Consider the following 15,033-nt stretch of genomic DNA (forward strand, 5'->3'; position numbering starts at 1 on the left):
CAGCTCTCCTCTGGGAAACTTCCTCTTTGCAAACATGCAAGTGCAGCTTGCAGGCTGATGTGAGGCTTGAACAGTGCTTTATGAATTGCCCTCAGATTCTCTGACACGAATCACTGCAACAGTGCAAGGTATGATGAATGAATTGTATCTGAATATTTAATAAAAACATCCCTAGCATTCCTTTCTCCTGGAGAAAGTATTGCCTGTATGTGTATTAAGTGCAGTCATTGTGTCCAATTATTGCTGCATTTTTGCTGTTCCTTGCATGTTGCTGGCATATCTTACAAACAGACAATGCCTTACCAAGCAGAATCTCATTTTGGGTAACGCCTCCTTAGGCTGAAAGTAGGCTTTCATATTTTAGTGCTGTCATTTATACATCATTTCTGTTTCCATTGTGTTGTCAGCTTGCAAAGACAGTTCCTGGCAGAGTCCATCGCAGACATGGTTACGATGCTGCACCGTTACGGATTGACGTGCGAGCTTCTGTAAGGCAAGCTCTGTAAGTGCCATCACACTGACAGCAGGGGCACTCACAGAATAAACCAGCCTGGAGGGAAGGGCTCTGACCAGCTCCCATTCTTTTCACTCAGGTTAAAAGTAGACATGGATCATGACGGAGGAATGGTGTTTTATTCTATGGCGAGCGACCTCATACCTGGCCCGCCTCTGTTAGGAGTAAGTACGTCGTGCACAGATGTGTTCAGCTGCTTTGTACTGCTGGGAATATGCACAGCTATACCCACATGCTTTTTAAAATGCATCTTTATCACCATTATTCGCGTGCTGCAGTCTTCAGTGCTGCACATATGTAAACCAAAAGGAGTATGAGTACTTACCAGCCAGGAATAAGCAAAGCTGAGCTCAGGTAATTCCTATCTCCTGTCCTTCTCTCTTTTTCCCTTTTTAATTTTTTTTTTAATTTTAATTTTTATTTTTTTTTATTTTTAAGACTTAAAGATCTGATAGGAGAATGAAACTTAGAGCAGCGTGGTCAGTTCCTGCACCCTTTGCCATCTGTAGACTTTCACCTTATGAAGTTATTTGTATTTGGGATACTTCCTCAATTTTGAAAACATTGGGCTTCTTTGGGGCAGAGTCCTTCAGATTCCTGGTGCTGCTGGAAGCACAGAGCTCTCAAGGGAACTGAAACTAACCCGTCTGAATCATGTCTCTACCAGGTTTTGACAGCTTCAGTACTGACTCAGAGTCTGAAGCTCACCAATTGCACTAAGGTTCCTCTGTACTTCAGGCTCCTTCTGTCTGCTCCCTTCAGCCTGACCAGCACAGATCTCAAGAAGGGCACCAAAACATCCCACAGCGAGAAGGAAGAAAAAGAACAGCAACCACAACTTGTGCTTCACCCACAGCAAAACATGCTGGTAGGCTCAAAAATAATAAACCCCTGCCAGAATAGATAGCTTAGTAATTGGTGTGTTAGTGTAGCCCAGATGAACCGCAAGAAAAACAACCAGTCTAGAAATCTTTCAGTGTCAGGGGAAATAGTGGTGTTAGCAAATGCTAATTATGGCAATTTAGCCTGCTATATTGCAGGTACACAATATTTTTCCACTGTGGCCTTGCTGTGCTTTTCTCATCAATTCTGACCCTGTTGTGTTGCGGAAAACCCTGCGTGGTTTCTGAACCTCACCTAAATCAATAGCCAAATGCATGCTGAACTAATTAAAATACTTCCAAACCTACATTCTCTCATTTCCTTAAATTAGATGCAGACAGTGCAAAGAGAGGGAAAAAAAAAGATTAGCTCAGGGTGTACATGGTGACATTAACAGAAGCAAAGTCCTGGCTTCAAGAATTACCTACGGTGCAAGGAATGAACCCTCAGCTGCATTTGGAAGCATGGTTCTCATTTCCAGAGCTCACCCTGACTTAGAGGCACACCGGTCTTAATTCTGCATATGTCAGAAGAAAGAAGATGTAGCATTTTTAAGACATCTTTGGGAATGTGGTATTTGTAAGCTCAGGAATTGAACACCTTTGTCTTGCTAGAGAATGTTTCTCCATCATGATTCAACAATTAGCTGTTCAACTTCTAGCTTTACACTCTGTACTGTTTTCATAGGAAATAGCTGTGTTTCTTTTTTCTATAATGTCCACTAAAATACTTTATTCCTGTGGGAGTTTGGTTGCTGGCATGACACCTTTGTGTTCCAATGGGAAAACGTGCATTCAGGCCTTTGGGCGCTGTTTACTTTGGATTTCCTGCACGTGGTGCTGTCTTATATGACAGCCATCTGAATTCCTCTTCCCACAGGTGAAAGTGTCATTCCACACGACCCCAGAGTTGCTGACGTATCAGCATTTGCCAGACACCCAAGTATTTCCTGGATTTGAAGTGCTCCAGTTTGAGAGTGGAGAGAGAAAGCTGAAGTTCAGTCAGAATCTGATCATCGAATACAGTAACCACAGCACCCAGGTAAGCACCCTGCAGCCAGGCCAAGGCCAGGCTGGATGTGGCTCTGGGCAGCCTGGTCTGGTGGTTGGCTACCCTGCACACAGCAGGGGAGTTGAAACTAGATGAGCATTGTGGTCCTTTTCAACCCAGGCCATTCTGTGATTCTGTGATGAGGCTGACTGCTGTGGACCTTCAGAAGGGGCTGTGTTTCATCAGCATCTTTGAGTCAGCAAGAGCTGCCTCCTGCAGCACCCTAGTCCTTGAAAATCCCATCTGTCCAGCTCACGCGGTGCAGTCACAGCCCACCTGTGTTTAAAGACTGATCTCTTCTAGATTCAAAGCCATAAAGCCCCCAAAACCATCATCTGCAGGCACTGTTTTTCACACCACGTACTTCTGAGGACTGAGCTGTAAGATCCAAGCACCATATCTAAGATACAGTCAACTTAATATTCTTGGGCAACGTGCACAAACTGAATGATTCACAGTGGGCTGTATACAGTCCTCGGGGATGACAATATGTTGTCATGTCTGCATCTCCACAGTAAAACCTAAAAAACAAATCACAATGTTCACTCTGTGTTACTTCGTTAAGACCACAGCATCTCGTTTGAAAACCTGCCCCAAAATAGTAAAACCAGCAACAACTTAATTCACTCAAAGCTGTAGAATGGGGAACAGACTCAGTGGCAAAAGAGCACAGAAGGTAAGTACTGCTGATGTAGTGCTTGAAGGTAAAACAACCCAGCTGTAGTAAATACACAACGATCCTTAGGGATCCCTTCCAACTTGGGATATTCTATGATTCTATGATACAAAAATAAGGTGTCCTGTTGTTTTCTTTCCCTTTTCTCTCTTTTGTAGCTAGTCCCAGTGACTGCATACCTTACTGTTCCAGTTCTGGAGCTGTCTTGCAACATGGTTGATTTCAAGACCTGCTTTGTTGCACAGACCAAGACTAAACATGTCTTCCTGTGTAACAGGAGTGGCTGTAGAATTTACTGGACTGCTTTGCTAGGTATTGCATATATTTGTGTTTTGCAATATCAACAGCTGATATGAGAAGACCGTGTTCACTTCTGTTCTCCCGTATGTGGGACTGTTGTTGTTTTTACATGAGCATATCCCTGCTGATTTCAGCCTTTACTCCAGATTTAACCAATAGATCAAATCACAGCCCTCACTTTCAGTGGGACACGTTCATTTATAATACAATCCCAGGAGGCAACAAGGAGCAGCAGCTCCTCATGAGAGCTGTTTGAATTTGTGCCTAATGGGATTAACAACAGACGGACTTCAGAGGAGAGAAGAGCAGGGCCTGATTACTCAGACACAGAGGACGTTGATCACTGCCCTTGATTAAAGGATGAAAATTGAAACTGGCCACTTGCGTAGAAAACCTGTGACAGTGCAAGAAGTGATGTATTGATTAGTTGGCAGGCCAGGAGGTGTATTGTTTTTAGTGCTATGTGCTCTACAAACCTGCATAAGAGCTTTTGTGTTGCACTGTTTGCTACTTGCCTTTGTCATTGCAGATCAACAAGAAAGGCACAATGACCTGGAAGTATTTTCCGTCTCCCCTGCTCACGGCATCCTGGAGGCACGTGAAGGGGAGCAACCTACCAAAGACATGTTGCAGATCACCTTTACTGCAAGGTACAGTTAGCAAAACTGAAACCCTGCCCTTACTCCCTGAGAAGCCCATTCTTATGCTGTGAGAAGTCACTGAGAGCAGAGAGGAGCGCTGCTCTGTGCTTGTGTTACCAGCTTCTGATGCTAATCCTGTGCTTCCAGCTGGTGCTTTATCCATATAACCCCATTCCCTGTGCTGCTTCCGCATGCAGGATTTCTTTTAGACTTCTCACCCCAAATTTCAGACATGCTGTGACAACAGTTGGTATAACATACTGTATGACTGGATTAAATCCCTACCTGTAGGGTAATATCTTCAACGGAGAGCAAATCTCAGGCCTGCAGTTCAGTGCAGAGGCTGATGCAACAGTTAACTCCTGTATGCATCCAGCCCCTTGCAAGGACAAAGGGAGAAATGTGTCCAGTAACATACCTCCTTGTTTTGCTTGAAGGAGTAAAGTCTTGCAGCCACTCTCAAGGATCCTTCATTTCAGTTTAGGCACTCTAAAAGTAACTTTTTCAATTCCTGCACTTCCAAATAGCTCCTAATGAGCAAACAGCTCAAAATGCAAATTCTCCTGGAAAGATACAGTTCATTTTAGTCTTGTTTAGCCTGGTGCAATGCCTGGGCTGAATAGACCAAATCACGTTGATGTTTGGTGGAAAAAAATGTATCAATGCAATGCCGTTGTCTGTAGTGCAAAGGTTTTCCTTACAACAAAGATAACGTGAGCTGCAGGCAGATAACAGCAAAGGGCAGAAGAGAGTAGATGCAAATAACTCTCCTGTAAACATCTGATCTAATTACATTTGTGGACATCTTATTGGAATGTTGTCGGTGAACTCTGAATGCTGCTGACAGTGATGTTAGACAAAGCAAATTACAGGTGAGTTATTTTTGTAAGCAGGTGCCCTGGGTTGTGCTCTGAGCCCTACATTGCTGGAGCTATTGGAATCTCTGGGATGAGGAGTGGAGCAGCTGCTGTTAAGCTGTCCTTGCTCTGAGAATGTCCTGGACCAGAGACTTCCTCAGATTCTCTACTACTTAAATTGTTTGGCAGTTCCTTTTGTCTGCCTGAAGCACTTAATTTTGCCTGCCAACAGATTATTTCAGGCATTCTGCTGCACCTACCAGAGAGCACAGACCTTACTGTATAGCAGCCAGCCCACCTGCTTGGCCCTGGACCATAATAACCAGCACAGAAGAGCTCAGAATTAGCATGACATCAGGAAATAATTACATGTGAGGAGATTATAACGAGTGGTCTTCCTGCAAGGGAATTCTGTACTGGCAGGACAGAGGCAGGCCTTTACTATAGCCATCTCTCAGAAGACAAGAACTACTTCAGATGGATTATCTCTATGTGGTTGGTTAACACTAGCCTTAAGTAGACTATGCTGCAAGATTTCTACTTGGCACAAGTGCTAAAAGTACACTTGCTGGGAGCTTTTTGATGTTCATTTACAACCTGGACTTGGTAGACTGTCAACTGCAGTAAGACGAGGGATAAACTTACCAACTTATCAAGCTTGTCTGTCACAGGAAGGCATCATCACATCAAAGCAGTGCATGCATTTGCTCCCCAACAATTTGCTCCCTCAGGAGAGCTTCGTGTTATTTCTTTAACTCAAATTGACTTCCACAGCTAGGAATGCAATCAAGTTCCTCTTTCACTGATGAAAGCAATAACCCACAGTCTTTGTGAGGTAGAGACTAGCATTGTTTAAAACACTCCCTATGTAGCCAGAGGACATGAACCTGAAGCCAGGTCCCTATCCCACACTGTTGGAAAGTGTTAGTGATGAGAACAGCTCATTCCTTAGTCTCTCCTTTTCCTTCTATAAGGAAGCTGATCTCATCCTGAAACACAGAGATGGGTCCAGCTGTAGCAGTTTATGTTTTCCCTCTCTCCATTTTAGGAGTGACACTGAATATGAAACAATCCTGACAGTTACTGGGATCCTGGGAGAGAAGCCTTGCAAGCTACAGATCAGGGGACAAGGAACATACGATGGGAAGTATGAAGACATGTATTGACTGAAGCAAGACAACGAGGGACAAATGCCAAGGGAAAAAATCAGCTGCAAAACCAGTGTAAGCTGAGCCTGTACTTTCATTCATTTCAGCTGCTACACATGGACTGATTTTAGCAGAATAAAACGTTATGAGGAGAAAAATACCCACTCATGGTACTCTGAAAAGTCGTAATCCTATTCTGTGCTATGACTTGTATTGCTGTGATAAGCTTATCATTACCAGCAGAGCCAGGCCCTGCAAAATGATGCTTTAAATTGCAAGCCAGCCATGGTAACTGTTAGGCCAAAGCAGTGTGGCCCAGCAAAATATGCTGCAAATTACAGTTGAAACTACTGCTTTAGAAAAGTTTTTGTTTTGCCCTTTTTTGGGGGGAGGGAACATTGCTTGACAAGAATTAGGAAACAGGACAGCATTCCTGGGCTGTTTTCTCAGCACCTTCCATGAATATGAGCAAAGCCACAGAGCCAACTTAACTTCCCACAGCCTCCTGTATGTTTCATCATGCTTGGGTACCGAGAAGAGCCCCTTCAGCTATTGGAAAGAGAAACCCTTCTGCCTTTTAATTCCTTCCTCCCCTATGGTTCCCATTTACTTAGACATCTCTTCAGATGTTTTTAGTATTACTTCAGCTAAAGGTCACTGAAACTCCCACTTCTCAGGTTGTTTTCTACTCCCGTTGAGTGAGGAGAGGAAGGGGCTGCAATCTACACTGGAAGAGAACAGAAGATATAATCTCCCTTCTGCCTGCTTTAAAGCAGAACTTACTTTGTACGTAGGAAGTAACCTTAGTGTGCACAAAAGACCCTGAAGCTACTACTGCCTCTCTACCCCCCCAAATAATTCCATCTTTGAGCTGTGAATAGATATGAAGCTGTTGGGTGAGACTGGATGCAGGAACGGGATGTAAGAACATCAGATGGCTCTAGCTAGTCCTGACCTTCAAAAAACAATCAAAATAAAAAGAATGCAAACATAGTGCAGGAGAGCAATTGTATTATTAAGTGCAAAGACAAGATCCAGGACAAAGAACCTCAGTCTGTTACAAATTTAAACTTTCTAATGTGTCAAAGGTGATTACAGCATTTCTTTTTCAGTCTATTAGCTGAGAATTTCACTGATCTTTTTGTTCCCAAGAAGAACAGATAATTTAAGATTTTACAAGACGAAATCAGTATTAGCACTGATGTACTGAGATGCTGCCAAAGTTCATGTAGTGCTGAAATCTGCTTCATATAAAGAATAACTCATTAGGCCTAAACTTGTCTTCTAAGTTAGTCATAGAAGCTCACAGAAATACATTGTACAAGCTGGAATGGCCACTTTCAAACTCCTGGTTTCTATTCAATTCTTCAGCACCTTTGTATTCAGGCACCCCAACAGCTTGTTTGTATCTTGCTCCTGGGTAAATGACTTTCTGCCCTTTCCATTTTGCCCCACTGGAAGTCTGAGAGCAGCGTGGTTTAAGAGAAAAATATACAAAGTACATCTTGCAGCATACGGAGGCTTTAAGACATTAGCCAAGTTATGACACAGTGGGCAGGTGCACTTAGGTTATCAAGGAAGCGTGAAGTCTTTCAAAACAAGCCTTGCCAGACCTCCTGCAAGATGGTGAATTCTTCAAGAAAACGCTAGGAAGGCCATTTCCTCTGCAATGACATTTTCATTTTGGGAAGCAGTTTTAGATTTGTCGTACAAGGAAAGGGTACAGTGAACGACACTGATAATATTCACAGAATAAAGAGATGAATTAGATTAGAGGTATTCGTTAGTAATCATCACTGTAGGGCCTATATTTGAACTTCAGTTGAACTCATTCCTTTTCTCATATTAGGTTGCTTTTCAGCTCTGAAGCAGGTGCTGGTTTTCATTCTCCCACCTGCACATCAGCCCTGTATGATTCATTCTACTTCACACTTTGTGCCTGAAATTTGTAGATCTAGCAACAAAAACCCGAATCCACTTGATTTCACAGTGCAAATCATTTGCTAGTACTGTAGAAGGCAGAGAAGGAGCTGCTGTGTTGGGCTGTCAGTATGCTGGAGTTCAGTTCCCTGGATACTCAAATACTGCTGCAGCTCCCATGCCGGTTCCGATGCACATTGATACAACACCATATGCTCTGAAATGAAAGAATAGAGAGAATTAGGATAAACATCAGGCTTGTACTACCTGGCAAGAAAAGAAATCCAATAACTTCCAGCTATCCACCGCTCTCCAGTGTCACCATAAAATTCTAACTCCATGTTCAAAGCTATCAAAGGAATGGGAGAAGGGCAAAATCCAAACCAATGCCATGCCTAAATTACCTCTGGATACACTGAAGGCCAGTATTGTTGTTTGGTGCTCACCTTTTCCCTCTACGCTTCAATTCATTGAGCAAAGTGACAACTTGACGAGCGCCAGTGCAGCCCAGTGGGTGCCCCAGTGCTATTGCTCCTCCCAGGGGGTTGACCTTCTCCAGGGGAATGCCCAGCTTCTCAACGCAGTACACAGCCTGTAAAGACATGGGATTGTTTCATAGAGATGCTCTCGCCTGTTAGTTCTCAGCTCTCCTGCAGCAGAGAGCTCAGAGGGCTGCAGAGCAGACTGGTGATCTCCTCCATACACAAAGAGCTGGGCTGACAGTCCTAGGCAGGTCTAGGTGCTTCCAAAGATCTGTGCTCAAAATGAACTTAGCTCGATTATGTTTTCTTTGACATAAAACCCACACTGTTGTGTCAGCTGCTTTGAAAGGATTTTAGTATTAAGCAGTTAGGTTTTAGCAGCCTGGCATCAGCTAGACCCTGGAAAGCAGGGAACTACGTTACAAAGCCAAAACACATGAAGCAAGCTAAACCTATCAACCTTCATCTCAAATGAGCCCACAGACTGTCAACAGGCAAGGCACATATTTGTGGAAGACACAAGCAAAGTTTCTTCATTTCATTAAGGATGCTCAAATTGCAACATGCTGACATCACCCAGTTACAAATCACAGCCCTTGTGAAACAGCAACTTCCCAAGTTGGTGTAAGGATACAACCGTAAGGTTCACATTCTCTATACTTGGTGGAGAGTCGTCTGATTATTTTTTTTAATCAATCCTAAGCTACGTACACAATGCCCTGCTTATTTCTACTTAATGAATGTAGCCTGTATGTGTTCTTAACATTTGGCCAGAGAAATGTAATCCATGGAACAAGTTCAAATCTTAATTTTGAGACCACAGTGAAAGGTAACGTTTCAAAACAACATAATGGCTCAAAGTGATGATGATCACTCACCTGGCTTGCAAAGGCTTCATTAATTTCGTATATATCAATGTCATTCAGAGTCAGACCTACAGTTCAGAAAAGTAAAGATTTAGAAGATATTTTTGCCTTATCACTTGCATCAAAGGGAATAACTCAAAGTCTTCATTTATGAATTCTACTTCTACTCCACTAGCAGCAAAAGGAGAGGACCCTGGCTCCCCATGACGTGTCTACATTCACATGCATGTTTATGTATAACAGTATCTAAAGACTGCAAAACATCACAGCCCTTGGTACCTTATCACTGAGTTTGAAAAGACATCAATTAAATTTGATTTCTTTGCACAGAGGTTAAGGATTGAAGAGTATTTTGAGACAGAAAGATGACAGTACAGCCAAGCCTATGACCACAGTGATGACAGGGAGTTACAAGAATAATCATGAGCTATTTAACCCTGTGAGTATGGTAAAAACCTGAGGAAAGCCTGTTCCATGGGTCAGATGCCAAAACTATAAAGAAAACCAGAACACAAACAAGCAAACCACACACACACACTGTAGGTATGCTAAGTGAAAAAAGCACTAAGTGAAAATAGCACTATGTGAACACTAAGTCACGTGCCACATGTTAACAGTTCACTGTGAGTGTGCAGGGCTTTAATCCTGAGTTTCTCAGAGGTGAGCAAATGACAATAACTCAGAAGTTAATAGTATTAGAATGATCCTAGGACCTCTTTCAAGGTTCTGAATGTAAGCTGTTTCTCTGGCTGCTAGCAAAATCCCCTCAGATTTCAGTCAGAGTGTGGCTCAGCCCCGTGCTGAACACTGTGCGAGTGATGGCCGGTTCCTTACCCGCCTTCTGCACAGCAACAGGGATGGCGTAGGCTGGCCCTATGCCCATCACATCTGGGGGGACTCCAACCACAGCAAAGGACCTGAGCACTCCCAGGATGGGCAGCCCCAGCTGCGTGGCTCTGGAGCGCTTTGCCAGCAGGACGGCAGCCGCTCCATCGCTGACCTGGCTGGCGTTACCTGTTGGAAGAAATCTATGAGCACCTCCTCTGCCTGCACGCTGTATGGGAAGGCAGGCAAGCCAGGGGAATGACAGCAATGTAACAACAGAGTAGACCTGCTGTAGTGCTGCCATCCTCCTTGAAGGCAGGCTTCAGCTTTGCTAAACCTTCCAGGGTCGTGGAGGGCCTGACCCCTTCATCTTGGTGCACAGTGATTGTCTTTTGGTTGCCCTCGTTATCTACAACAGTGGTCTTCACTGGGACAATCTCAGCTTTAAACAGTCCCATCTGCTGAGCTCTTGCTGCTCTGTTAAAAGAAAAGCACAGAAGGTTAAAATAACTTCTGAGCGAGATCCCCTTTCAATTTGAATTCATAAAATGTAAATAATATTTCCAAATAAGGTGGAGTAAGAGCTGAAGGACAGCTCAGTAAGCCCACAGACATCCTGAGCCAAAGGCCAGAAAATTGCTCCTTCCTCAGGTGAGAGGTGAGGATCATGTTCACATACCCTTTTGTGCTATCAGTTCAATGTCAATGAGAACACCTGGCATGCCAAGTTCCTTAGAAGCACGGCCAGAATTTAAAGGTTAACTGGCCTGAGCAGTGGTTTCCTGTATTAGATAAATAATTGGACCGGGGCGATGCTCAAACAGGATTCTGAAAGTCAGATTAACTCTTTGATGCCACTAGCTTTATGTCTCACCCACCACCACAAGCCCCAGGGACTCCAGGAGTCTGCTTACTTTGGCAATGGTTTAACCTAAGAGAAAGGTTACTGGAGGCAGAATTGGGCTCACTTGTAGCCAAACACCTGCAGCACAGTGAAGCCACTCATATCAGCTCAGCAGTTCTCTACAAACAGCTGCTTTCAAATATTTCCTCTTAGGAAAGATTCCTTCTGCTGCAGCACTCATGTTCAGTTTAAAATGACACTGAGCCAAAGCCACTATGAAAATACTATGAAACCCCATGACAGCTGTATCCTTTCAATTCTAATAAATACAGGTGCACTCAGTGCTCAAACTTGTATGTCTAGTGATGTGTGTGCAAGAACACACACCTCCCAGTGCAGCTTTGGCTTCCTTAGCACACCACCCTGGACACGATGGTTGGACCTGATGATCTCAGTGGTCTTTCCCAACCCTAATGATTCCATGGCATCAAGTTTTGAAAGCCAAGATGAAGTCTATACTTAACTGCTTATGGGAGGAGCAATGTTTTGTTGTTGTTGGGTTTTTTTAATCTGTTTTACTATCTCTGTTCCTTAACCAAAAGTTAAAAAGATAAAATAGAAGGCACTTACTTTTGTTGGGAAGCCAAGGCAAAGGCATCCTGCTTCTTTCGGGAAATTCCAAACTTCTCTGCCACATTTTCTGAGGTTATTCTGGGGAAAACAACATAAGCAAAAAGAATCCAATGACACAACCAGTGATGCTGCAGTTGGCTTCTGCCAGAACAACCCAAGCTACAGGCAGTGGCTTCAATCTTGAAGCTAGCTGCAGACTTCTCAACACGGAACTGCTTGGCACCTACCCCATGGGAATAAGGCAATCACGAGCTTTGCTGTTTTCCATCATGCTGGAGCCGATATCACCAGGATTATTTCCACTTCTGAGGGACATTGTTTCCACACTAAACACAGGAAAGAGCTGAAGTTACTACTGCTGCTTCCATTTCTAATGTTTGTCCATTTCTGACCCATCAAAACTCAGTTACTCAACAGCATTCTTCCCTATCTCCCTACAGAAACACAACCAGTAGGTAAAAACTGCCCAAGGCAGAAGCTCTTCAAGCATCAATATACAATTAGCACAAAACTAAAACAGACTAAATTGGTCTTTGTTTTGCTATAAAATACCACAATGTCAACAGTTAATTTCTCACGTTCTATACCAAGGAAGGAATTGCTGACCATCCTTGCACTTGTCTTCAGATGTGATGAGAAACCCAAGGTTCTATAACTGCCTGAAAGGAGACTGTGGTGAGGTAAGGGTTGGCCTCTTCTCCCACATAACAGCAGTAGGATGAGAAGGAACGGCCCTAAGATATGCCAGGTGAGGTTTAGGTTGGGTGTTAGGAAAATCTCACCCAAAGGAGTGGTCAGGCACTGGCACAGGCTGCCCAGGGAGGTGCCTGAGTCACCACCCCCAGAGGTGTTCAAGAAACATGGAAATGTGGGACTTCAGACATGGTTTAGTGGGCAATATTGGTAGTTGGTAGATGGATGGTTGGTCTAGATTACTTTAGAGGTCTTTTCCAATTTTAGTGAGTCAGTGATTCTATGATAGCCAGGTACAGCTTAAAAACCCACTGGCAGCATAACAACGTAAGTATTAAGCAAGCCATGACAAAGAGACATGAACGAGTTGTGCCATTTGCATTTCGCAACACAAAGAATTTCAGATATGGATCCCATGGTCTTTGACCTACAAGAGCAGATTGAAAACACCCAATATTACCATCTAAATATAAAGCCACTGCTTAGACTAGTGAGCTCGTGTACAGTCAACCCAGATCATGAAGCCTAAGATGGGAAGAGAGTTTGAATTCTACTCTATGCCACATAAATACATTAATAAAGAGCAAGCTGTGAAGAAAATATCCCTGGAAAATGCAAGATATCCTTGAGCAGAGGTTGGACTAGGTGACTTTCAGAGATCCATTCTCTGAATGATAGCATCTCTTTCCTGGGAGGAACATAGATCTGCTTGGAAGGGATCTCTAACTCCTCATACACAAGCAGAAGGACATAGCACTACTTTCAGGAAGCCTAAGCAAGTGCCATAAAAAGATATGCTTACCCACAAGCCATGCCAATGTCATATGACCCATTTCGGATGCCACCTGTAACAGAAGTGCACAAACACTCTAATTATCATCAAGAGCAAAAGCACTTTGAGTTTGGCTGTGGATCTGGAAAAGCTGACATCCCCTGCACCTGAATGGGGCATTCCCTCCATGTTCCTGGCTGCCATGTCAAGAGGTGATATGGCTGAAGACCAACTACAGCCTGGCCTGCATCTAGCTGTAGATGTCCCTGATGGAGCTGCAGAAGTCTCTGTTCATTGCAGGGGAGCTAGACTAGATGGTCTTTAAAGGTCCCTTCACTGCTTCTACGATACTGTGGTGAGGCCAGGACTGACCCTTCTAGATGTGGAATGTATGGCAGATCTCATCTTCAGGAGACCAAGTCACATCTGGAAGGGTAAACTCAGCTTTGCAGGGATATAAAAGCATTCCATCAACAATCCACTGATAACTCCTAACAGCAGAAGACATTATGGCTGTTTTTACTGCTTGGAGAGATTGGAGGACAAATCAATGGGATACATAAGCACTTGGGGTGGGACTCTAGCCTGAGGGCCCATAATACTCCATGCACTTACCAGCTATATTGATAATAGCCTGTAACCCAGAGGAGCACTGCCGGTTCACACTCGAGCAAGGCACCGTCTCTGGGATACCACTAGAACACAAGATAAAGACTCAGCACCGAGAAGCCACACAACAAAGCAAACCGCTCGAGAGAACATTAAGCCACCTGATTAAACTTTAACCCTCATGCTCAAGACAGATCCCATTATGCATTTGTTGACTTATTTGGTCCTGCACCAAGAGAAAGCAAAGTTCATCGATGATTTCCAAACTTGATTTGCAAGCAGCTCTGTGTCAGTGCCCCCAGGTCTACCTTCAGAAAGCACTCTGTAAGCAGGTCCTGCTCCCCATACCACCTCAGTCACTGCTGCTCCTGATAGGTTATCAATGTATACATGCAAGGGAATGCCTCTTTGCACAGTGCTCTCCAAATGCTCAATAAAAGTCTGATTTGTGGGCAAAAGGTGATTTGCCTCATCGCAGCCTGTGACCCAGTGCTGCTCTGTAGCCAAGACCCGACAAGGAACCTCGACGAGGTGAGAGTTTACCTTAGGAACTGTGCAACTCTCGCAATCACAGCTCCAGCTCCCGGCTGCAGCACGTTTCCTGGGTGCAAAGACATGGGCCCGGTCAGCGGTTGCACTGCCCTGCCACCCGGTGGGATGCTGAAGGGATGTTAACATCACCAAGCCGGTGGTCGGGGCCACGGGGCAGTAGGACAGAGCCCAACCCCTCGATGGGACAGACAGATGTCCTGATTTTGTAACGCTACACGTTCACCCCTTCGTTCCCCCAAGTACCCAGCAGGCAGCAGCATCCCAAAAGCCATCCCCACACAGCACCCATCGCTCACCAACGCAGATATCTCCCAGCGTCTCAGGCCGCAGACTGACGTCCTGCAGGACAGCTGTCATGACGGCAGACAGCAGCTCGTCGGGCGTGGTGTCCTACAAGCACACGGGATTAACAGCACGCAGCGAGCGCTGATAACCTCCCCGCCATCGCTTCTCCTCCTCGACCCACGGGGTCGCAGCGTGAGGTGACCCCGAACGCCGCCCCTCGAGCTGGGGGATCCCTGCCGTACCTTGAAGACTCCTCGCTTGGCCCGGCCGATGGCCGTCCTCCGTCCGTGCACCACCACCACATCTTCGGGACCGGATGCCGCGGCGCGGCTCCCACACGGCACGGCCCTCACGTCGCCCGAACCCGACAGGTGCCCCAGCACTGCTCGCATTCGCCTCATCGCCCGGCCGCCCGGCTGCACCGCCGCCATCTTGTCCGCCTGCACTGCCCCGCTCCGCCGCGATCCCGCCCCGCGCTCCCGCC

The 15,033-nt window shown here is 45.0% G+C and overlaps 2 protein-coding genes across 2 annotated transcripts in view; one reads left to right on the top strand and one right to left on the bottom strand.

The window, feature by feature from the left end:
* Window positions 1–6,948, top strand: part of DLEC1 (DLEC1 cilia and flagella associated protein) — a 37,917-nt gene extending 30,969 nt beyond the window's left edge. Inside the window, exons 32-38 of the mRNA XM_048950825.1 lie at window positions 408–502; window positions 594–678; window positions 1,182–1,382; window positions 2,276–2,437; window positions 3,281–3,434; window positions 3,952–4,072; window positions 5,969–6,948. Coding sequence (XP_048806782.1) covers window positions 408–502; window positions 594–678; window positions 1,182–1,382; window positions 2,276–2,437; window positions 3,281–3,434; window positions 3,952–4,072; window positions 5,969–6,086 — 936 coding nt within the window. The 3' untranslated portion in view covers window positions 6,087–6,948. The remainder of the gene's footprint in view (window positions 1–407; window positions 503–593; window positions 679–1,181; window positions 1,383–2,275; window positions 2,438–3,280; window positions 3,435–3,951; window positions 4,073–5,968) is intronic.
* Window positions 6,949–7,062: 114 nt separating this feature from the next.
* Window positions 7,063–15,033, bottom strand: ACAA1 (acetyl-CoA acyltransferase 1). The gene is made up of 12 exons (XM_048950824.1): window positions 14,792–15,033; window positions 14,561–14,654; window positions 14,256–14,313; window positions 13,719–13,798; window positions 13,134–13,176; window positions 11,866–11,964; window positions 11,636–11,716; window positions 10,448–10,638; window positions 10,171–10,350; window positions 9,349–9,404; window positions 8,435–8,580; window positions 7,063–8,205 (listed from the first exon to the last, which is right to left on the bottom strand). The coding sequence occupies exons 1-12, from the start codon at window positions 14,978–14,980 to the stop codon at window positions 8,130–8,132; spliced, it is 1,293 nt and encodes a 430-aa protein (XP_048806781.1). The 5' UTR covers window positions 14,981–15,033; the 3' UTR covers window positions 7,063–8,129.

This window comes from Lagopus muta, chromosome 7 (assembly GCF_023343835.1).
Source record: "Lagopus muta isolate bLagMut1 chromosome 7, bLagMut1 primary, whole genome shotgun sequence".
Taxonomy (NCBI): domain Eukaryota; kingdom Metazoa; phylum Chordata; class Aves; order Galliformes; family Phasianidae; genus Lagopus; species Lagopus muta.

Excerpts from the sequence above, each read along its gene's own strand:
- ACAA1 (XM_048950824.1), bottom strand. The coding sequence starts at position 14,980 with ATGGCGGCGGTGCAGCCGGGCGGCCGGGCGATGAGGCGAATGCGAGCA. Across the intron at positions 11,717-11,865 it reads GATTGCCTTATTCCCATGGG|AATAACCTCAGAAAATGTGG; the intron begins GTAGGTGCCAAG and ends TGTTTTCCCCAG. Across the intron at positions 8,206-8,434 it reads TTGAAGCGTAGAGGGAAAAG|AGCATATGGTGTTGTATCAA; the intron begins GTGAGCACCAAA and ends CTTTCATTTCAG.